This window comes from Pagrus pagrus (assembly GCF_965226575.1).
Source record: "Pagrus pagrus genome assembly, chromosome: 6".
In the NCBI taxonomy this organism is placed as follows: domain Eukaryota; kingdom Metazoa; phylum Chordata; class Actinopteri; order Spariformes; family Sparidae; genus Pagrus; species Pagrus pagrus.
In genome coordinates, this window is record NC_140190.1 from 9223629 (window position 1) to 9247063 (window position 23435).

General features: G+C 45.7%; 1 protein-coding gene across 4 annotated transcripts; it reads right to left on the reverse strand.

Moving 5' to 3' along the window:
- Positions 1–937: 937 nt before the first annotated feature.
- prrc2c (proline-rich coiled-coil 2C) lies at positions 938–23435 on the reverse strand. 4 transcript variants are annotated; one of them, XM_084355127.1, is made up of 34 exons: positions 23063–23435; positions 17356–17525; positions 16963–17137; positions 16718–16827; positions 16338–16463; positions 15915–16213; positions 15720–15799; positions 15223–15359; positions 15028–15115; positions 13834–14017; positions 13066–13708; positions 12784–12956; positions 12265–12538; positions 11939–12149; positions 9414–11852; positions 8591–8751; positions 8333–8487; positions 7796–8237; positions 7589–7674; positions 7302–7496; positions 6918–7175; positions 6625–6717; positions 6385–6486; positions 6106–6277; positions 5791–6012; positions 5490–5611; positions 5210–5364; positions 4843–5074; positions 4637–4747; positions 4326–4520; positions 3786–3886; positions 3426–3552; positions 3041–3328; positions 938–2932 (listed from the first exon to the last, which is right to left on the reverse strand). In XM_084355127.1, the coding sequence occupies exons 2-34, from the start codon at positions 17468–17470 to the stop codon at positions 2675–2677; spliced, it is 8529 nt and encodes a 2842-aa protein (XP_084211253.1). In that variant the 5' UTR covers positions 17471–17525; positions 23063–23435; the 3' UTR covers positions 938–2674. The 4 variants fall into 4 exon arrangements, with proteins under 4 accessions (XP_084211253.1, XP_084211252.1, XP_084211251.1 ...); XM_084355126.1 differs by having other exon boundaries at positions 4637–4759; XM_084355125.1 differs by having other exon boundaries at positions 5463–5611.

Sequence of the window (23435 nt, forward strand, 5' to 3'; positions counted from 1 at the left end):
GTAACGCGTTTAAAGACCATTTTAACTAGAATGATTTTCTAAACAAATTATCTTTCTGGGGCGGCTGTGGCTCAGTGGGTAGAGCAGGTGACCAGTGATCAGAAGCCACTGGTTCAAATCCCGGCTCCCTTGGGCAGAACCGAGCTACATGTCAAAGTATCCTTGAGCAAGATACTGAACCCCAAAATTACTCCTGATGTGCAGATGGCACTTGTGGCCCTTGTGCGGCAGCCTCTACCATCAGAAAGGGCCCTGCGATGAGACTCGTCCAGGGGTGTACCCTGGCCCTTGCCCATAGAGAAACTGAGATTGGCTCCAGTAACCCCCTGAAAGGGGATAAAGCAGTAACATCCCCTCAACCCTCACGGAAAAAGCAGAAGATAATGACATGAGAATTACCTTTCTTATTCAGCATTGCAGGCAAGTATAGACAAAAAAGTGGTGTTTCCAGTGCGGATGTTTTATATCAACAAGGGCCTATATAAAGTAAAAACAATTGGGTTCAGTCGTGCCTTTAATTGTAACATCATAAATGTGAACTTTCATGTCGAAGGGGCAATCAAGACCTCAAAAGTCAAATTTAAGTCAATTTAATGCCTTTAATTTAAGGCCTCACATAAACACAAGCCCAAACCTTGCAACATGAATCTAATGACTTATTAATGAAAGCTTTAATAATGCTTTTTTCATCAGTTACTATTGATAAAACCAATTACCTTATAATCCCATTAAAAAGGGGACCTCACTTGAAAGTGCTACCCAAGCATTGTATTACTGCATTACTTACCTCAGCCAACTTAAATTTGCATTTCAGAATGCTAAGTGTTGTAGCGCCACCTGGTGATCCAAGCTGAATTTGATTCTGACATAGTTAAAAAAAAAAAAAAAAATGTGGAAGTTGACTTCAAGCAAAGACCAGGCATCAGTGAAACATCTCAACAGTATATTATTTTTATTAGTTTCTGTAACCAAACCGAGAGAATGTAAATAAGACCGTACATATTTTAATACAGCGATGAAACCCCTGTACAAGTTCAACAAAAAACAAAACAAAAAAACAAAAAACAAAAAGAAAATATCATAACCCTCCCTCCCTCATCCATCCTCCAAAGCAAGGACTCTTCCCCCGGCTAGGGTTGAGGTGAGGAGGACACCCTCCCCACCTCAGGGTGCATACTACTGTACATATCTGAAGGACCCTTGTCACCACAACCCCGAGATGAAAGCATTGTGGGTGGGACAGCCAGCGGAGGTGAGGCAGAGACAGAAAACAGCACTGATTGCTCTCATCAGTAAAGACAACAAAACAATAAGTGTCCTTCTGCCAAAACGCTTCGGAACTTGAGGCTTCTCATTTCTTCTTTTTCCTCGTTCTCGGGGTATGTCGACCCTCACGGCGAGGGAGGAACAAGAACAAGACACACTCAAAAGTTTTCTACGGTTTCAACAATCAACTCCTCACCATTTTCTATTCCTCTAAATAGCCCTATCCTGCTATACTCTAGCTAAGGGCACTGAAATCAGTCAATAGCAGCAGGTCTGGGTGCTTTACAGTGAAGTGTGTATAGGTGTGTGTTTGTGTGACAGCAAGGATGGGTGTGAAAGCAGTGAAAGGGTGTGTGACAGTAGCCCCTAAACTGGAACAGCTGTAAGTAGTGATCATACATCATCCATGTAATCCTTAAAGTCCACTCAAAACTCTGCTGCCATGGCAACAGCAATCCTAAAAGGCTGTGACATCATCTCCGTGCTGCTTTAACCTTTGGCTAAATATACAGGAGAGTCCAGCGACAATCTTCCCCGCCCCCCTGTTTATACCACAAACACACACCCGACACACACACCCCAACACATCAATAATTCTCAGGCAAGGAGATGAGAGCAGAAGGCAGGAGCAAAGGCTCACAGGCAGACTAATCAATAAATCAATCATTAAATTCAATTAACTGCTGCAATTTTCACATTTCCAATCTGGTAAAACAAAAGAACAAAACCCAAAAACAAAATGACAACAGAATTTCAGATTTCATGTCTCTGTGCAGTAACTGTGGATGAAACCGTTGAGTGAGCGTGCGTGCGTGTCGTAACGTGGTGCATCTCCACGTGCACAAATCTCTGGATTAGTTATGATGGGAGACTGGGCAACAAAAAGTGTGCTTCACTAAATGACATCTCCTTAACAAGATTGTTTTGACTACAGAAACAAAACTGATTCATTCTTTCGTTAACAAAAACAGGTTTCTCCTATAATATGCATGATCCTATTTGGGAAAAGAAATAGAATAAAGGAACAGAAATCAAGAGCTATAAAAATGGCAAACTCAGCAGCAAATCTCTTTTAAATTTTTCTTCCTCCGACTCGCCTCTGATCTACCGTCACGGTAGATTTCTACGGAACAACTTGTGCAGCCATTTTATCGGCATCTAAATATGATGGAAGAATCCAACTCAAATGCCGCCACCTACAGTGGGACAAGACTGGGGAAGAAAGAAGAGGATTATGTATACGCAGGACAGTGCCTACTCTCATCAACCACTACCTTCTGGACCTCAACTCATCCTCCTCCCCCACACTGTCCCCCAGGGCTGATATGAGGTGGTGACTGAGTGAATGGGGCTAGATTCTCTCTCTTCCGTCCATGCATATCGTCATCTGAAGAGGGTCGGGAGCTCTTTACTTGCCCTCTTCTGGTTTGATGGCCTGCGGTTTTATGGGGCCAGTCCGTATGGGCTTGGCGGTGGAGATAGGGGGTTTGTCAGAATCTGGGCGCTCAACTCCTGCCTGGAGATTCGGTGCTGGGGTGTCGAGTGGGGGTTTTCCTCCCTGATCCAGTCGAGATACTTTGCTAACTTGTGGGGCCTTGAGTTGCTGCTGTTGCTGCTCTGAGAAGAACTTATGGGTGGACTGGAGCACCTCAGCCCGCTGCTTTGCCTGTAGAGTGATAGAGCAAAAATTAAAGTCAACACACAGTTCACTGAAAAAACAACTCGTCATCTAAAACAGATGCAAAGAACTAGCAGATAAAACATAGATCCAGACCTTTAGGTCCTGTTCAGCCTTCAGAGACGCGTGTGTGCCCCTGGGTGCAAGGGAGGGACCAGTAGGTCCTCGGGGAGGATGCTGGCTGTGCTGTGGGTGCTGTGGGTGCTGTGGGTGCTGAGGGTGCTGAGGGTGCTGAGGGTGCTGAGGTCGGGGATGGGGCATGAGACCACCACCCACGTTGGCTGACATTGGAGGGCCCATGGGAGAGCGTTGGACACCTCCAGCAAACGAGTTGACATGAGGTGGTCGAACCAGCGGAGAGACGATGTTGGGCTGAGACAAAATCTGAAATGAAGAGGTGACAGTTGCCTTTCATGCCAGTAACCAGTCAAGTATGTATATAAAGATGATTAAAATACAGGTCTCGTGACCATTATTATACCTGTGGGTTGAACTGGCCGGGGAAGTGCTGTGTCATTCTCATGCCAGCAGAGCTCTGTTGAAACTGCTTCTGGTACAGCATACTGTTCATCTTACTGGACTGGCTACTAGGAGAGGTGGAGCTGGCCCTGCAGGCGGTGGAGAGGGAAACAACAAAATCATGTGAATAAAGTGCATGACTAAATGGCACATGATGGGTTGACCACACTTGACACTTTGCTGACTTTGGTCTGTTTAGCACAAGCATTTTATAAAAGAAGGCCTGCCACGCAGCTTTGCACTGCAAGGCTCAGCCACTTTGAGGTTTGTTGCAGATTGTGTGTACACATGTATTTATGTTTTTTTTTTTATGTTTTTGTACCTGTAAGGGCTGGAGGTGGGTGTAGTGCTCCTAGCGCTCATGGGAGGGGTTCCAGGCTTCACATCCATCCCACTTCCAAACAGCTTCAGATCCATGTCCATCTGCAAAGTGTCAACAAAAAAAAAACTGTCACAGCTCCACTCCTAAAAATCATAGCCAGTTTCTGTGTGTGTCTAAAGGGCTGTTGACACCAGGAACAACAACAGCAACAATAACCATGTGAGCTTTCACACTGATGAATGATAACATCCTGTAAACGGTGGTGCAAAGTATACATTGTATACTCCCGTTAATGCTGACCATAAGAAAATGAAAACCAGAAGGATACAGGTTCATGAAATCCTTCAAAGATGAGGAGTTACTCTGTTACAATAGTTGGCGTCTTTTGAAGAGAACATTTTTTCATGTGTTCGTATGAGTCAACATCAATTATCCTGACGACTGTCAAAGAGGACATTAGTAGGAACCAAGCAATGCTTTAGTTATTGTTGCTAATGTGGACAGCCCTGAAGAGTCACACATGGACACACACCACAGTACCTTGCTGGAGGGAGGCTGCATCATGCTGTGGTTGGGACCCATGATGCCTCGGTATGGCTGGGAGACAGGGGGCTGTCGGTTGATGTTGGGGGGCTGGGCCTGTGGAGGAGTGGGGGGCAGTGCCAGGAGGGGCTGGCCTCCACCTGAACCAAAGTTTGGCAGGGACAACTGGGAACTGGGCAGAGGGACGGTCACCTGGAGAGAGAATAAGATGCACAAATGTTTAATACGAAAAAGGAATTGGAAGAAAAAACAGAAAATTTACTGTTTTTCCTTTTTCTTTTCTACCGACATGTTTATTTGTAGGTTACCTGTTGCATTGCAGAACTGGGCGACTGAGTGTTGCTATAGTAACTACTCTGGCCATGTTGTTGCACCTGCCCCGAGTACATGTTTGAATGCTGATTCATCCCCTGTCGTGCCTGAAAAAAAGACTAATACGTCAGATGGAATATATACATATACAAAATGAATAAAATACAGACTCTGTAACATTTTTGTTTTGCAGCTCGGTTACCTGCAGCAGGTGTGTGTCAATGAGCTGGGAGCCTCCCATGCCAGAGGGCTGGTTTAGCTGCGGCTCAAACAGGATGGGAATGTGCTGGGTGGAGGAGGGCTGCTGATAGGCCAGATTAGACTGAGGCTTGCCCAGCTCAGATGCCTGGACGCCAGCATAGCTATGCAGCGATGGTCCTGACAGCATCATGGAGGGCTGCGACAGGCTGCTCTGCATGAACGCCTGCTGAGACCTGACAGAGGACAGATCAATGTTAGAAGAACAATGGTAAAAAAAATAAAAATGGAAGTCCTGGCACTTCAGTACTCTGCTCTAAAACATGGCTGAAAATACAGTACAGCTGAACACCTGCTGTGTTGTGCGTTACCTGTAAGGCTGCAGAGAGGAGCTGAACAGATCCTGTGGCTGAGAGACTGGAGGGCCGGTGCTGAGTCCTAGCTGAGCCTGGTGTGTGTGTTGGTGCTGAGGCTGACCTTGCAGTGGAGCGTAGATGGGGATAGGAATCTGCTGCACTGCCGTCGGCTGTAAGGTGAAAGAAACATATTGGTATTTGAATCTTCAATGTTAAAATAAAACAAAAGAAATTTAAAAAAAAAAAAAGGAAAAAAAAAAAACAAAACCTGGAGGTGGCTGCTGAAAATCTCTACCTGCGAGAGGCCAGGCTGGAAGCCTTGCTGCTGCGCCAGGGAGGGAGGAGCCAGGCGAGGGTGGGGTGTACTAAAGAGGTGGCTAGTGTCCATGTAGAAGGCTGGAATCTGAGCTGCAGAACCTGGACATACAAGTGATTATACATCAGCAATGAGAAACAGACAAAAACAGCTCTTCAAATAAGCTGTTGAAACTGAATTTTCAGGGCTATAAAAAAAAAATTAGTTGGTGTTAAAATGTATACAGATTGATAAATATTTTTAGTACACCAACATCACAGTTCAGTGTCATTTCTCTCACCTGCTGCAGACTGAGAGACGTACACCTGTGGGGTCTGCTGCTGCTGGGGCAGGAGGGGAGGCACGCAGCCCAACTGAGAGAAGCTACTGCTACTACTGCTACTGCTGGAGGCGGAAAGACTTCCACCCTGCAGTTGCTGGGGCTTCACCTTACAGATGTTAGGGGGGTCAGAGGCTGTGGTGGTCTTGGTGCTGAGTGATGACGTTGTGTACGTACCAGAACCTGCAGGGTGCAGATAAACACATGGTGAATACTGTAGTGTACTTACAATGCCAGACAAACAACACTGTAGATGTTAACTGGGAGTTATGTTACCTGACAGAGAGGTGCTTGGGGTAACAGAAGCCACAGGGATCTGCGGCATGGAGGCTGAGGAGAAGGTGGAGTACGAGGATGCACAGGAGGTGATCGGGGAGGAAGAGGAAGTGACTGGAGAATTCTTCTCCAGACTCGGTGAGTTCTCCCAAGCTTTACGAGCCGATTCCATCTGAGGAGGAGACGTAAGAAACTTCAGTTATGTTTCACAGACACTTTAGAGAAAAATATTTCTTTGAGAATGTAACATTGGCTGGAGAATGCTGTACATCCGTGTACCTTTAGTGTTAGGTCAACAGTAGCAGGAGAGACGGTGCTGAGGCTGGAGCTCTGCTGCAGGGTCTCTCGCCGAGGGAGGGGCAATGAGTGGGGGAGTGCCACCTGAAACACACCAAAAAAAACCAAAACAGTATTTGAATCATGCCAACTTATAAAACTGTGTGGTCCAGATGTGTTCTCTCTACAAATTAAAAAGAAAGCTGTACAACACTTTGTACCAGTGTGAAGATGTGTACTCACGTTTGCCACCAAACTCTCTTCCATTTTGTTCCCTCCTGTGGGGACACTGTCAGCCAGTGAGGAGGAGGGGGTGGTGTAGTCAGTGACAGACTCCTGAAAGGGAAAGACAAATTCAATACACAAGAAAACATGATACACAAACTGGGGAAGGTATAATCTAATTAATTGATCCACTCTTAAATTTTGTCTTGAGTTATGAAGACATTAGTTACTTGGTAAAATAATTTATGACACACATTAATCATCATTCAAAGTATAAGGCCTAGCTGTGAGGGTATGTGACAATGACATACCTTTGAGTTACTGTTGTACTCTGCTGACGGGACTGTGATCATGCACTCGATGTCTCCTCCCAGTTCTGGTACTGTGGTGTCACTGGTTGGAGGACTGGAGTCTGTGGCTCTACTTACGCCTGCTCCAGGGACTCCTCCCTCCAGCCCCTCGCCTTCTCCTCCACGTGCGTCTTTGGCCTTGCGGTTCTTTAGAGAGCGCTCTTTACCAATGGGACCTGGCTTGTACTCCTTGGTCTCCACTGGTTCCATTTCAGGAAGCTTGGGAGGAGGAGAGATGAAATATTTACATTTAAGTGTTATGTTTTGAAGAACTTAAAATATATCAGTGTTGTTGTTCAACAGCTTAAACCGTCAAACCAACAAAGTTTCCTGCACAGCAGTTACCTTCTGCGTTTTGATTGGGCCAGCTCGAGGTTGTTTCTGTCTCTGTTCTTTGGGAGCAGGTAGTTTGTTTTCAGAGCCACTTTCTAGTAACGCTGGAACTCCATCGCTGTCAGTGCTGCCTGCAGACGATGGTGCTCCAAACTGAATACTGTCTATTGCCAATTCAACACTGCCCTCTGATCCAGGCTTCACACCCTGAAACAAATAATGTTTTTCATGGTTTATCTCAAAAGGATCATACACTCAACAAAACAACAACAAAAGGTGAGACATTTTATCAAAGATACCTCAGAAGAGACGGTGCCGGCAAAGGAGGTAAGAGGTTTGTTCCAGGCACTCACAGAAGGTGGTTGCGGAGGGCTGATTGGACCAACTGGAACACAAATATTATTTTAGACAAGAACTTGCTGTTAAATTCCCTCCTGCATCTCAACAAGATTCAGGAGTAAAGACAAATGACATTTTTAAAAATAAGATTTGATGTATCCACTCACGCTTCTTGACATCAGGGAGGACAGTGGAGCCCGCTACCTTGTTCTCCCACAGTTCTGTACCAAGAGTGCTGTGTGTCTGTGTAGGTGCAGGGGGTAGGCTCTTTGAGGTGAAGTCCACAGCGGCAGCGGGAATGGAGGGCAGAGGAGCCACTGTTCCTTCCAGAGTTTGAGGGGATGCAGCAGGCTGGGACGAGGCAAGGTGAGGATGCTGGGGAGCAGAAATAGGAGGCTGCTGTTGGGCCTGGGGCGTGGGGGCTACAGGAGGCTGAGACTGTGAGGCCTGTTGCTGCTGTTGTTGTTGTTGTTGCTGCTGCTGCTGTTGCTGTTGTTGTTGTTGTTGCTGTTGTTGCTGCTGTTGTGATGACTGCTTTTTAGCAAATCTTGGTGGCAGCTTTCCTCCACCTCCTCTGCCCTTCTCACCAGAGCCCTTTTTACTCCAGTTCTGTATAGTATTAGAAGTGTCAGTACAGTATAGAGGTAGAGCTCATTATCAAAGTAATACACTGCTGTTTCAGCTCAAGCCATGCCTCCGCTTACCTGAGTAGTCTGTTCTTCTTTTTTCCGTTTCTCTTCATCCTGCAGACGTTTCTGTTGTTTGCGGGAGACCACCTCTGTGAAGCCGTCATCATTGGTGCTAGACTGTGGGTCCTCTGTGGTGGTGACCTCTGGGTGGTCATCAATGATTACAACACCTACAGTGACGGACAAAAAGGGATCCAGTCAGTCACATTCATTTTTCATGTGATGAGCATCTGGAGCCTGGGATAGTGTCACAGCATAAATGTGTTTACTTACTAGCGTAATTGTTAAGATCAAACTGAGAAAGAGCATTCTCTTTGGGCTTCTTTGCAGCCTGTTTGGCCTCATCTTTGCGACGTGCAGACTGCTCTTTCACAGACCTCTGGGATGCTCCTCCAGCTGTTGGTGCCGTCTCAGAGTTCTGCTGGGCTGTAGGGCTGTTTGAATCAGAGAAAGACAGACACATGGTGGAAAGAAAATTTTAGTTAGTGGAGCAACAGTGTGTCATTGTAAGCTTGAGACACTAAAGTTTACATGTAAAGTAATATCAATGACATGCAATTTGTGCAAATATATCTCATTTGCAACCAAAAATATACGTCTTTATTGTTTAATTCATCCCCATCTTGCCACTGAAGCATACGACGACACAGAACCTACTAGACAGCAAGTGTGTTGATGCATCACATGAAGGGAGAAAATGTTTTCACTCTGATCTTTCTCAAAAAAAGCCACAACCAAGGTACAGAAACAATCTAAAAATATCACCACACTGATGCCATATTTAGTTATCTTTCACCCCAAAACACTTCAATGGCCAAATACAGCACACATAAGGAGATTAATCTACCCAACTGGAGAATCCTCTAACAGCCTAAGCGTGTTTGAACAGGCAATACAAACAATTTACTAAAGCATGTAGATTCTGTGCTAGTGTTATGTACAACTATTAAGTAAGAAGAATACAACACAAAAGGTTTATTGTGTGTGAATAAACCTGTGGTGTTCACTGAGTCAACTTCATTGTGCAGACAGTGTTAATGTAAGCAGACAAAATAAACGCTTAACAACAGACAAAAGCCTGATTGTTCAAACTCACCCCTTTCGGCCAGCTTTGGCTCCTCCCCTCCTCTCTCCCTTGCCCCCTGCGTAAGTCCGGCCTGGTTTGGCTCCACTGTTGCCTCTACGATTCTGTCTCTCTGTAGGCCTCTGACTTGAGAAACTCCTCTTGGCTGCAGGAGCCCCTTCACGCTTTGGAGTCACTCCTCCGTCAGGAGGGGTTTTACTGGGGGTCAAAGAGCCCTGAGGGGGTGCAGGTGTCGGGGCAGAGGCAGCAGCTGCTTCATTAGCAGCCTCCAGTGCTCCTTTCCTTTCTTCGCGCTCCCGCCTTTCGTTGAAGTCGCTGCTCTCAGAGGCAGTTTCCCATTCTTCATTGGCTTGATCTGAAGAGTTTTGATTGGACAAGTCAGGTGACTTGGTACCAACTGCAGTGATGGTTGGGCTGCTGGTATCTGGCAGGGGAGCTTCTATAGGAGAGGGCAAGTCCGGTGCAGGCATAGTGGCTGCCACTTCCGCAGGCACAGTTACGGGGGTTCCTGGAGCTCTAGACAGGGTTGGGGAGAGGGAGATTGGGACAGGGGCAGAGCTAGGGACAGCAACAGGCACTGGAAGAAGAGGTACAGGGGGACTGGGCACTGTGTCTCCACTGGCTAACACTGCAGCCTCCCTCTCTTTCAAGCGCCTAAAGCGAGGGGGTTTATCTTGCCTGGGGGGCCGTGCTGGTCTGGATCGACGGGGCCGTTCTCTACTACTCTGAGGAGCCCCATCCCCAAATTTCTTGCCATCAGACTTCGGGGGCCGTCTGTCATTGGGAGGATTGTCATATCTTGGTGAGGGCTCCGTGTCTTCAGGCCTGAATGTCTCCATGGGTTTAGAGGGCCACTGAGAGGAGGAATCTCTAGCTGCTGGCCGTCTGAGTGGGGCTGAGCGAGGGCCGCCACGTTCTCTTGCTCCACCTCGTCTACTGTATAGTCCTCCTCTTCCTCTCCGAGAAGGCTCTCCTTTAGGAAGGAATCCTGGCTTGGGCCTGCCTTCATCGTCCCCTCTGGGTCCCATCTTTTCCCCCATGTGAGGAGGTCCAAAGCCTGGCTTGTGAGGTCCAGACCGGGGCTCCCCAGGGAGCTCTCTTCTCAGTGGACGGCTAGGTTTGGTGCTGGGCTCACGGTCAGAGGGTCCAGTATCACTGGCAGACTCCCTCCCACCTTCACTTTCCGAATCTGTGTCTGAACCACGGCGCCGTCTACGTTTTGGTATAACCTCAAAGTCTGAGCTCTCACTACGCGTCTCGCTTTCCTCCCTGTTGCGGAAGGCAGCAGCACCTCCAGCAGAAGGTAAATCAGAGCGTGATCGTGGCTCTCGGTAAGGGTACTCTGCTCTGCTTCGACCACGAGTTCCCCTGCCTCGGCCACCGTACGTCCCCCGGTAGCTGCGTCCTCTGGAGTAATACTCCCCTCGGCCACGTCCTTTGAAATTTGAGTCAGCAGGCCACTCTCTCTCTCTGTCCTTGTCCATTTCCTTCTCCCGCTCACGTTCCCTCTCCCTCTCTTCTCGTCGGTAGGCACGTGGAGGAAGATTGGACTCTTTCCTAGGGGGCAGTTTGGGTTCTGGATGTTTGTCATTGCTGGGCGGTTTGTCTGCTTTCTCCTCTTGAGAGGAAGAGGTGGGTGCCCCAGATGAAGGCTGGGAGTCCCTGGCTCTCGGATGGCCAGTCGGTGTTTCCTCAACCTGAGCAGCTTCTCTCTTCCCTTCACCTTGAGGTCTGGAGCCTTCAGACACAGCAGCAGCTGCAGAAGGAGCTTTGGATGACTGATCCTTTTTGGACCGGTCTCCTCTTTCCCCTCTCTCATGACGCTTTTCCCTCTCCTCTCTTTGCTCCCTCTCTTCTTTCATGTCCCTTAGGACAGGCTTCTTTATTGGTCCAGACCTGCGGACAGGTCTCTCTCCCCCTGGTCCTTCCCTGCGTCCAGCCCCTGATCTCCCACCCCAGCGTAGCTCAGCTTTCTGCTTGTTAGGGGCTGGCAGAGGCAGCTTCTCTTGTTTGTGTAATCCATCAGCAGGGGGTGTAGCCCTGTTGCTGGTAACTGCAGCCTGGGAGTAGAGTTCATTCTGGGGCTTATCATCAGTCCGTTCTCCTGTGTCCTGTAGCTCTAGTGATTTTGTACCCAGGGGTAACCCATCAAACCTTGGCTCATCCAGTTTGAGGGAGTGGCTGGAGCCCTGGGAGACACTCCTCTGGAGCATAGCTTGACCAAGAGCTTCTACCTCTTCCCCACTGGGTAGGCCTGGCTCCTCAGGATCAAAGGCTGGGCCTACTGGCACCCTGTCTAGAGGCCCTGATGCATCCTCTGGACCCTGAGTAAATGCTGCCAGGGCCTCTGTGGGATCCTGAAAGAAGTTACTTTTATGCGAGTCCAATGCACTGTGGTCCTGGGCATACATAGCTGGGAGACCCCTGTCCAGATCCAAACCAGAGTCCATCCTGTAGAGAAACAATTGTTATTGTGTGATGTGCAGAGAATAAAAGCTTTTCCTTATTTTGTCACTTATTTTTATTTATTTTTTTACCTCGGCTCCTTGTTATCATCTCGCTGTTTTGGAGGAGTTACGGATGGCAAGGGTTCCGACTGTGGGTATGGGTCTGAACCCCACACCATCCGTGAGTCTGAGGGCAGGCCATGGTCACGAATTGGTCGTGTCAAGTGGTCGAAGGAGTCAGAACTGGAGCTAGAGTTGTCTCCAGGCTCTCTACGCACAATCTGCTTTGGAGGCATCCTCCCTAGAGACGACAAAAAGAAAGACTTTACACTTGTTGTCTGGCACATCTGTCAGCTTGTCAGTACATTAAACACAAACAACCACACTCATTCTTTCTATTCCACATAACTCCATACCAGGGTGAATGTTAGCTGGCATGTCCATGGGAGGACGTCCTGACATCATGCGGGGGTCCATGTAGGACTGCATCATGAGCCAGCGGGGGTCAAACCCCATGGAGGCCAGGTGCTGGTGGTGGGGGCCCATAGGTTGATACATGGAGCGGTGCTGCTGCTGTTGCTGCTGCTGCTGCTGTTGTTGGGTAGCTGGAACTCCACCACTTCCTGATGGGGAAACCGAGCCTCCACTCTGCTGTTGCTGTTGTTGCCATTGTTGCTGCTTCATCTGCTCCTACAAGACCAATGAGGAATAGTTATCAATAAAGCTAATTTGTTACTGATAATTTAATAACTTGTATATACTACATTGTAAACAGGTTGAAGTTACGAAATTTTCTTTTGTTGTGCCAACTTTGATTTTCAAACTCATTATCAAGTCTGCTTTTGGTTTACAGTTTGACACACCCACAATCTTTGATTTAACCAGCAAAATCTGAGCCAGTGTACACTCAAGAAGCCAGATGTGGACACCCTTACCTGCTGTCTAAGGAAGCGAGGTGGCAAAGACTTCTGAAACTGTTTGGAATAGCCTGAGGTGAGTGATGGACGCATAGCAGCTGCAGCTTCTCCTTCCAGCTGCGGTGGTGCCACAGGGACTTCCTCACCACTGGGGGTGTCGATGTGAGGCAGGGACAGGTGAGGCTCATCCACTAGAGGAAAACAAAGCCAATAGTATCTAGTGGCAACACAATATACAGTGATAATTTACATGAAAAAAATAAATAAATAAAATTTAAAAAAGGCTCAGCGATAGCTCACCTCTGTTATCCTCTATGTTGAAATAGTCTCGTATAGGCACTGTTGTCCTGTCAGCCTGGTTCTCCTCCATCAGAGGGACCTCAACCACGGAGCTCTCTCCTTCACCCTGAGGCTCTGGAGCTATAGTCACAGGTCTGTGGACAGGGGGGCTGGGCTGATGAGGCAAGTGAACCTCCTCCTCTACACTTGGTTCCACTCTCTCTCGTTCTCGCTCCATCCTCTCGCCGTCTCGATCCACCAGCTCAGGTAGAGGGGCTTGCATGATTGGGGCCTGTGATTGTGGAACTGGGATTGAAGGTACAGGACTGGATACAGGAGCAGGAGCTGATGAGGAGGCTTCCTCAAGAGCAACTCCTGCGTCATCATTGGTGGTCAGAGCAGGGGATGATTTGCCCTCAGTTGCCTGGCGGTGTTTTTCATTGAGACGTTTAAGTTTTTCAGCGCAAGCAGCGAGGCGCTGCTCTTCCATCCGCCGTTCCTCTTCTTCTCTCCTCCGTCTTGCTCGTTCTACGGCTTCAGAAACTTCTGCAGGCTTCTTGCGCTTCTGTCGCCAGGCCTCTGGGTCCTCCTCAGCACCAGGTGCAGATGCAGCAGGTGGTTTGCTCCCACGCGGAGCTCCTCCAGCAATAGGACGACTGCCGCCCTGGAGAAAAGAGATGCGAGTACAGATACAGACTTATTGTCCTGCCTATTGTCAAAAAAAACAAAAACAAAAAAAACACAGTGCACACATGATGGGTGGCTTGAGCAATGCATATTCAGCTTTACCTGGTAGTCTTGTGGAGCAGATGACTTATTGTACTGCCCCATACTGCCAGGTGATGGTGCTCTGGGATCTGCAGAGTCAGCCCATGCAGTTTTATTGCCCCCACGGTCCTCAGACCCCTCCTTCCAGCCCTCCTGACCGTCCAATGGCCGAGATCTCATACGCTCCACTTTACCCATCCACTCCCTGAAATGACATCAATATAGTTTAGTAAAAACATCACAGGTTATTCCAGCAGACAAACCACTCACTCAACCTCAGACTCAACATCAAAACCTTGCTAAAAATGTTCTTACTGGACATAAACTGGCTTTGATAAATTGTATTTATGAATGCATTATTGTGGCATGTTAATAATTTATCATACAGTGTGTTCTATCTAAATACATGTATATCAATTATATTATATTATGCTCTTGGACTTGGAATCATGATGCAATAGTTTCCCTAATGTCGGCACAAAACATGCACAAATATTTCAGTATTTGAACTATAGTGTTTGTCATTTTTCCTTGTTTAAGTCTGTTTACTACACAATATATTTTTCACACGACTGTCAGCCATGTTTCAAGGCATGCCACAGAGATCAAAAAGTCAACTTGAAAAGACTTGTGATTGGTTTGCCAAAGGAAACCCAGAGTAAACATCCTGTCTCACTTTTTTATTGCCATGGTAATGTACTAAAAACATTATGCACTTGATATCCATATCACAATTAAAAACAATCTATCTTAAGTATGGACACACGATATAAAATTGGATCGATAAATTATAGCTGATAAATAGAACCGATAATACATAACCAAATAGCTTCAGTTGACTTAAGGCCCCTTAATTAAGTGCAGCATTTACACACAGTATGTGGCAGTATGCACCTTTTAAGTGGGTTTGCCAGCCACCAATAAACACAGAAGAAGAAAAATACAAAAGTGTGAAATTATTATCGGTATTGGCCATGAGAAGCAGGTAATTATTGGTAAAAATCCATATCTTGCTCCCTCATCTCAAGTTTTCAAATCTCCAAAATTTTATTTTCAGACTCTAGTGACTGATGGAAATGAAGACCTTTCTGCAAAGTAGAAAAACAATCTAAAAAGTTAAGGTTTTCTGCTGAATCTTTAATAGTACAGTAAAGAAGTTAAATAGCATATGTGAGACAATGGCAAGTTTAGAGATGTTAAACTCAAAATACTCACCAGTTTTCTCTTTTTTCTTTAGCAGCTTGGTTTTCCTCATCATCGCTGAAGTTTAGTTTCTCGGTGTAGTCCACCTCCATCTGAGCTCCTGGAATGCAGGGGAGACAGGATTGATAGATGTTCAAACTACTGTAAAATGACCTAATTAGTTATATCCAAAAGTTTAGAGGTAATTTATAACTTATATACACTAACCTGCCCAGCCCTCATCAGCATCAGTGTCTAGGTTGTCCAGCTCTTTCAGTTCTGTTGCGCTGACGATTGAGGGTCTGTCTGGGTCCTGGAGCCAAGACTGAGGGGGAGCCTGCTGGGGTCGTGCTGGACGAGGACCCCTGAACACCCAACAGAGATAAAAGGAGAGGAAAGTTCATTACGGGACATGGTCTAGTAGATTAAGAATTTTCCCCAATAATCTGCAAAGATGTACAAAATTGTTTTTATATTAATATGTACAATGTGCTTCTATGATATATTCTTACACATTAAGCTTGTTGTTTAAGACACATGGGTTCATTTCCTATAATAATCAGCAACTCGTATGAACATAGCTTGTATAAAAATGTTAAAACACCCTTTAATTTTTTGTTAATTGTCAAAGATGAATCCAGAGTAATGCAGCACCAAAAAAAATGCAGCTTTTATTTTGCCTCAACACAGGTTTTTAGGGCCTTTCCATTAAAATATGAACTCACTTTGCTCCGTCTTGTGATACAGGGTATCTGAAGTTCCCTTGCCCTGGGGCAAAAGTCATTTGAGGATAGGCGTGGAACATCTAAAACCCAAACACAGTAAGCATCACACAGGGTCAAGAAGGGATAAACACTACGACTTTACACTTAACTCCGATATTCTAATGTGACCATCCAGAACGTCGAACTGTGACTTACATAGGGTGGCATCATGCTCCTGAAAGCAGGGTCGAAGTGAGTTGGCACCCCTGCAGGAGGCTGCTGCCCCCCATTAAGTTTAGGCTGAGGAGGGCCAGAGGGGGGCAACCTCTCCCTGCCATCCCTCTTCTCTCTCTGACCGTCAGTGGTTACATTTCGGCCAGGCTCATCAACCTCCCCTGGTGGTGTAGAGGTACCAAGGCCCGTACTACCCTCCTCCGGAGCCCTGTTGTCCATCTCAGGGGGGCTGGGTGCAGTGTTCAAATTCCTGCCTCCACCCTCTCGCCAACTCCCAACATCTAACACGACAGAAGAAAATGAGAGATATTTATTGTTTGACTTGACTTACAGGAGGAAGCATGATGTTCCTGCAGACAATCAGTGAACACTGACTGAAGTTTATGTGCAGGAGTGTGGCCTTACTTTGAGGTCTGAGGCTGGGGCCTGGTCCATAAGGCTCCTCCTCTTGACCGTCCCCTTTCTCCGCCTCACCAGCCGCCTGCAAGCTGGGAAACTCCTGGTGAAATTGGCTGCTCACACGAGGGGCCCCTGTATAATAAAGGCACATTATTATGAATGCACAGAAATCACAAGATCAAATACAATACAGTGACTCACAGAGAAGCACTGAAAGGTCTAACCCTCACTTGGTGTACAGGTCCCTTTTCAACCCAGCATCATGTTTAGTACAGATCAAACCATCTGCAGACTGTAATGGTTGAATGCTGTATGACTATAAGCCTACAACATGGGTAACCGCAAGTAGATGTAATGCTCAGTGAGAATGTGTAGAACATATTTACCGTCTAGTTGTGTCTGCTTGCTGTTGGCCCACGAGCGACTGCCCCCAATAGAAAGCTCTTGTGGCTGGAGCACTGCTGGTTTGATCTGGGGTGGAGGTGTCTCCTGTTGCCTGTGGCACAAAAAAAGGACGGAGCTCTCATCAAAACTCATAATTTGAAATGTGGATGACATAACATACACCTTGATTTAGAGAAAAGCTTTACTAAAAGGAATAGATGGCAGTTTGTGTATGAACTCAATTTACCTCTCCTCCCCTCCCTCAGTTCGAGATGCCCAGCCACTACCGTCTTTGGGGACAATGTTAACGTTGGGGTCGTTTCCCTTGTTCTCTGCCTTCAGGCTGGGCAGGTTGGCCGGAGGGGGCATGCGCCGGCTGACCGCAACTTTACCCAAACTTTGGAGCCCATGTCTGGCAGCCACTGAGAGGAGGAAACATTTCACATGTAGGAGAAGAGCAAGGAAAGGTTTTTAAGATAGTCAGGGTAAAAAGTTGATCTTCCTTTTATATTACATTGTCTCAATCAGCTGAACTCAAGACAAAATAAGCTATTCACATCTACCATAAATACAGTTCATTCAATAGTTATCACATGCAATTATATGAAAGAATAATATTGAGTAAAAGTAGGGGGCTTACCCGCAGTTTTCTGGGTTTCCAGAGATTTGCCCTTATAGGTATTGAAGAGGCTAAGGGTTGCATACTTTGTTTTGCCATCCTTTGCCTTGGTGCTCTGCCCTGACTTCTCGGACATTTCGCTGGAAACTCATTGAGTCTGGTCCTTTGGCCTCGCCCCCAGAACCAGCCTCCTTTAAAACCAAGAGAAAAACAAAACCACCACAAAAAGGTGCAGAGGTTAGAGGTTAGGCTCTGGACATAAGACCACAACAGAGCAGCGTCTCATTGGTGCTCTGCTGCAACATGGAGTTTGGGCAAGATGGACAACATGAAAAAATGTCTTTTCTGACCTTTGTTTGCTCCAGGTAAACCAGCTGTCAAAAATGCCCCATTGAGCTTTGTTAAAAACACTGGAGCATGAGCAAACTGCAGAGCATGCCGCAGGCAGCCGTTTTAATTATTAGCCCTTTTCACACGGAGATTCTGCATTATCGCCGAAAGAAGGCTCGCCTTTACACCGCCTTTGTCTGTTCACACTGAACCAAGCAGCACCGGCATAAAGCCACTCCAGTGTGTCATTTCATACAGCATGCTGGCGTTGCAGAACCAAAAGAGGCGGTACTCATCATAATGTTGAAATCTGTGGGGTTTTTTAACGCGTGTCCCCCGTTTTCCACTTTTTAATCTTAACATGTATACTGTTTATAAATCATATGTATGCCGTTATAATGTGTTGTGATTGAGATCCTGATCCACCATGCATCGTGGAAAGTGACAAAGTTACATATTTTGCTCTAAATTACATCACAGAATCACCATCAGTAAATAACAGACCCTGTCTGGCTCTTATTCACGAGAAGGAATACTGTTTTTTTTGGCCGGGAGGGCTGACCATTGCAGGCGGAATATCGGTGCAAGATTCCCGCCTTGAAAGGGCAGTGTGAATGGGGCTACTGATAGGCCATGTGTGCCAGGGAACAGCTATAGAAGAGCACGACTGGGTCTAGACTTGGATCCCGAAGAAAAACACCAATCCTAATTTTGTATGCAGTATGAAGCTAATATAACACAGCACGACTGACTGACTGACTGGCGGGGGCACTCAAGGCAAATGGAGCAGGATTAAAGATACTTGGAGGGTTAGCTAGAAACAAGCAGAAAGTGCATTGGAGTGAGCAGAACCATGGACAGAGAGACAGCATGTTTGGGGCTGCAGTGTCTTTCCTAAGTCACACAGAGGTCATTTATTATTAACGGAGCAGTGGTGGAACAGTGCCTGTGTGTGTGGTTAGGTGTGTGTGTGTCTGTGTGTTGGGGGGAGCTGACAGCTCTGATGAGCTCAGTCTATCTGCAACTTGGCCTTGGAACACTTTGAGAAAGAACATCCACTAAAAGTCCTTTCATGTGAAAACAACCTGATGTGTATTTTGTAAAATAACGATGCAGTGATGGCCCAAACCATTTCAATAGAATACAGGCTGCAATTTCTTTCTCATATCGAAAATTATCTGTGGCATTTATAGTTTTGCTTGTCAGTACAGCTTCTTAGTACTTGTACACGGCAAGGTGTTATGGGTATTGTCTTATTTAAAAAAAAAGAAGTTTTTAATCTAAAAATTTAGTGTTGTGTTATTTTAATAATAAAATTATAAAATGCAACATAAAATAATTGTATTTGTGTGCCTTTTAGATAAATGCTGCTGCATTTGGGATTATGATGATGTTTTGATGCTACATGCAAAATAAAATGGATAAAACTTAGTTATTTAAAGTGTATCATTGTCAAACAAATTACACCAAGCTCTGCATGCACATTTTAACCAGGGCCTGAATCTGTAGTCTGCTCATCTACTTCCGATGCTTGGTACAACCACTGGTCTCATGTTAGTGCATCTTTACACTGGTCAGAGTGTTTCTGTGCCTCTGCTTCAGGTGTCTGCACTGTCCAATAAAAGCACAAAGGGCACAATTACATAGCTTCAAATGATTTACCCTGTAAGTAGACAGTGCAGGCTATAAAACGCCCTCTCTTGGCATTTTCATTAAAGTCTTTCTAGTTCTTGTCACTGTTTTTGATCACTAAAGGCTGAGGAATGGTGACACTTTGATGCTTTACTACAATTGAAACTTTGGGCCAAAGTATGTAAAGATTGACTCTCCAGCTGTCTAAAAAATGATTCTTCTAAAAACAACAACACTGGACGAAGAGCTTTTCAAATCTGAAGACGTGACACCACATAATTAGTGTTTTTACCAGTCTTGTCACAGTCATTTAGGCCAACAAACCTTGAGTTCTGACAAAGTATCAGCACTAGTCTCCATCTATCTAGGCTCTGCGATCACAAAATTGTGCACTTTTGATTTCTTGAACACATCGACCTGCTAGACAGTTTGTGGCCAAACTTGGATGAGTATGGTATCTTAATTTGGCTGAGCAGACTGATCAGAAATCAGCAGATAAAATTGATGGAATTGTGATGCTCGACAGGAGTTAGGGAGGCAAAACTATTTGAATGTAGCAGGGACACTTTATTTTAAAGTAGTCTCTCTTGACTATAGCTGGTGTTTGTCTGGAAGTCCCACACACCACAAACCACAAATTGATGATATCAAACCTGGCCAGGATTCACTTCTTGTGAGAGGCCATCTTATGGATTATGGCGCAGACGATGGGTGGAAAGACAGAGTAAAGTGTTTGATGTCAGATTTTATACACACTCTATTTTGCAAAGGGATATGGGATGTATGAGTGTGCGTTTGAAATAAGGGAAGAGGGAACAGTGATGAGAGGCCAACGAGCCCAGATGATAACAGTCCTACTTCCTCTGTGCTCAAACCATAACTTATGTTACCTGTTCAGTGCCAATGAGACCAGAGGAGAACCTTGGGTGCCAAAGTCACCTGGGGATGAGCCCTCCACACAGAAGGGGTCAAGTTAGTGTACCATCCCTGTTCACTTCATCTCTTAAACTATTAACATGCGTTCACTGACGATAAAGGAGAGGGGGCCTTCGTTGCATGGAGAAATGTCATGGAAAAAAACACCCAAGATTTGTCCCAGGGGAGACAACAGCATCCCTGCTCCCCAGTCTCAATCAGCTGAGCCCAACCTCCAGGCTGACCGTGCACCCCTGCAACTACTTTTGCATCACAGTCCATCAATCATGGTGCGCACACTCTTTTCCTCCCTTTTGTAACACACACACAAACAAAATTCCAGCATTTCTGTGCTTCGGCTTGACAAGAACTAGTTTATTTATACTTGTGCATGTGTTATAAGGTTTCTCACAGATTTAGCGGTCTAATGATATTAATACAGCTTTCGCTCATTAAATTATGTGACCAGTAAAATGACTTCCCTGTCTTGGTGATGATACTTAACAGTAAGAGGTGAAGAAACCCACTACAGTCAGTTCACTGTATTGAACTGTCCACTTGAACAGTGGAAGGACTTGTGCTTATGCACATTTAGGAATCCAATAACGTCAGGGAAGTAAAAACCTCAGAGCAGTTATATTTAGAGCCCAACTGATACTGTATTTTTGGGGGCGATGCCAATATAAATTTTAGAGTGCAAATAAAATCTGATATTGATAAATCAGCAGATATTCTTTACATGTAGAATACACATTGTATTTGTACATAGCATACACACAAACTAACATCAGATTACAATGATCCCTTACATGTAGTAAACACTTGTGACTGATACGCAGGGGAAGTAGGATACAAGTAAACAGTAAAAACTAACTAGGAATAATTGGGAATCTAAAACTTATAAATCACCCCAAACATAATTTTCTGCATTATGTTCTGTAAAACGTTTTCATATTAGTACATACTGATACATCTGATAATCCAATATTGGCCAATAACATTAGCCAACAGACATATAGGTCGGGCTCTAGTTATAATGGAGGTCTAAATTAAGAAGGTAACTGTTCCTGCCCCAAAATAACTTTACGTCCCTCTCTTGCATTGTAGATTTACTTCTGGACTCAACCTGCATGTCGGCTCAGATAATTTACCTGTACAGTGCTCACGCACCCCATTCTTTTGTTTACAGCGGGTCATGGGACTGACCTGTCTAATGCAACAGTGAAGACACAGAATGAGAAGTCATGTAGATGGCCTAAATGATGGGTGTTGAAAGAACAGGCTTGTATTTCAGTGTCCCTATTGGTTTGTATTGTAATGTTGTCTGAAGTGAAGAACTCCAGTCCAAAATCTCTACAACGACAAAGGTGGAAATATTATGCAAATCATCTTTACTTTTACAAGCCAAAGTTACATCAATAAGAGAAGGTTGTACTTTTTATCCTCAAATATGTGTATGGTGTGACATAAAAATCAAGATAATGGACTGCATGTCGTGGGCCATAAAAATAGAAAAATGTAATGTTGTTTCCACCACTTGAATTGATTAGCACATGAAGCACCTGCCAACTAATCTTCACTTTGATCAGTATCAATGCAAGGGGCTTCTAACATTCATTGCTTACTGGTTTTGGCCTTACGAAAAAACACATTGAAAAAGCTGTGGACTGGAAACCATTTAAGATTATTGGGGTCCTCCAACGCCAGGCAATCAATACCAACTGAGAGGGTCTCCCTTGGGAGCTGTTGGTAATTTAAATCAAGCACAGGAGAAATGGGAGGGTGGCCATAGTTTCATTCACTGGGCACTAAAGTGCATAGATTCAATGTCCTAACGAACCATTTGAAGCTGCACATGCCAGTTTGAAATATACACATGGGAACACTTTAGGGGATAAAATGCAAAATTTGATAGTCTGTTTATTATGAAGAGAATCACAATATAGAAACCAGTAGCATCTTATGTTTGTTAATAATCCAACACACTGCAATACACAACACCATTATCAGCAGTAGATCTCTGATCAGGCCATATCATTAACTGGTCAATCCATAAGTACCACTCCAATCAATATAAGTCTGACTGGCCTCCCTAAACCTAGTCAGATGCAGACCCATTTCTATTCGTGGATGCATACATAGATACAACACCATGCTGCCTATTAATATTCCTCCAGGCGGTTTCCATATCTACATAACGAGTTTGTGAATCATCTGGAGTGTTTCATACCGAGCCCTACCAAAGTCCAAAAAGCGCACACTCACACAACAAAAATGTGCTCCTTCATGACCAATTTTGTTGGATCTGCATGATATTATGACTGAGAAGAAAACCACTGTGCTAATCTGTACACAGGACGTAACGAATAAGAATACATCTTAATACATCCTCAGTTGGTCTATTTTGTATCTGGCATGACACCTGAATTGGACCATTTCTGTAAATCACTGCCACTGATGAGTCTGCAGGCCATCCATCCCCATGAATCAAACTATTGGTGGGCTGGGTGGCTCTTACCGGCAGGGAGACGAGGCCCTCTTCGCCCGGAACTCAACCAGACTGAGCTCAAATAACACTGCAATAGCTCAAAAGTTGTTCACACATATGCCAACGTCGTATCTACCCAGCGACACAGACTTTGGGGAACAATCTAAAACGTGGTGCGGTTAGAGAGCGGGCCGCCAGCTTGCATCGTTTAGCATAGTTTCGTTTCTCACTGGTCGCCATCACATCCACTTCCAGCCCCTCAGTGGCCACAGCATGCTAACCAGCTAGCGTTGTGTGAACACCAACACATCAGCTACTGGGCACAACTCTAAAAATTTCAACTTGCGTGACATGCAGACCCACCTGCCACCGCCGGTGCCTTCTTTGTCCTGTCAGCTGTTGTGTGGCCCGACTTGAAATCCGGTTTCGGCCTGGTTTGATGTGGACGAATATGTGTCTGGCCGGCGGATTACAAAAGCTGGCTAGCCTGCTAACCCAGTTCGGCTAACGATGGTTAGCTACTTTGCTCGTTGGCTGCCAACAAACCGCTCTCCACATGCACGGCTACTGTTTTATGTCTTCTCCGCGGGTTTTAAGCCGCCGGTCTGTCCTTGTCTGCTCGGCTGCGACTGCGGGAACCGGTGTGTGGTCGTCCCGTGGTTCCGTGTCTCTCCCCACCCGTTATCTCGTGCCAGACCGTTTTTCTAGATGAGTGAGGCCCCGCTCGCGCCGCGGC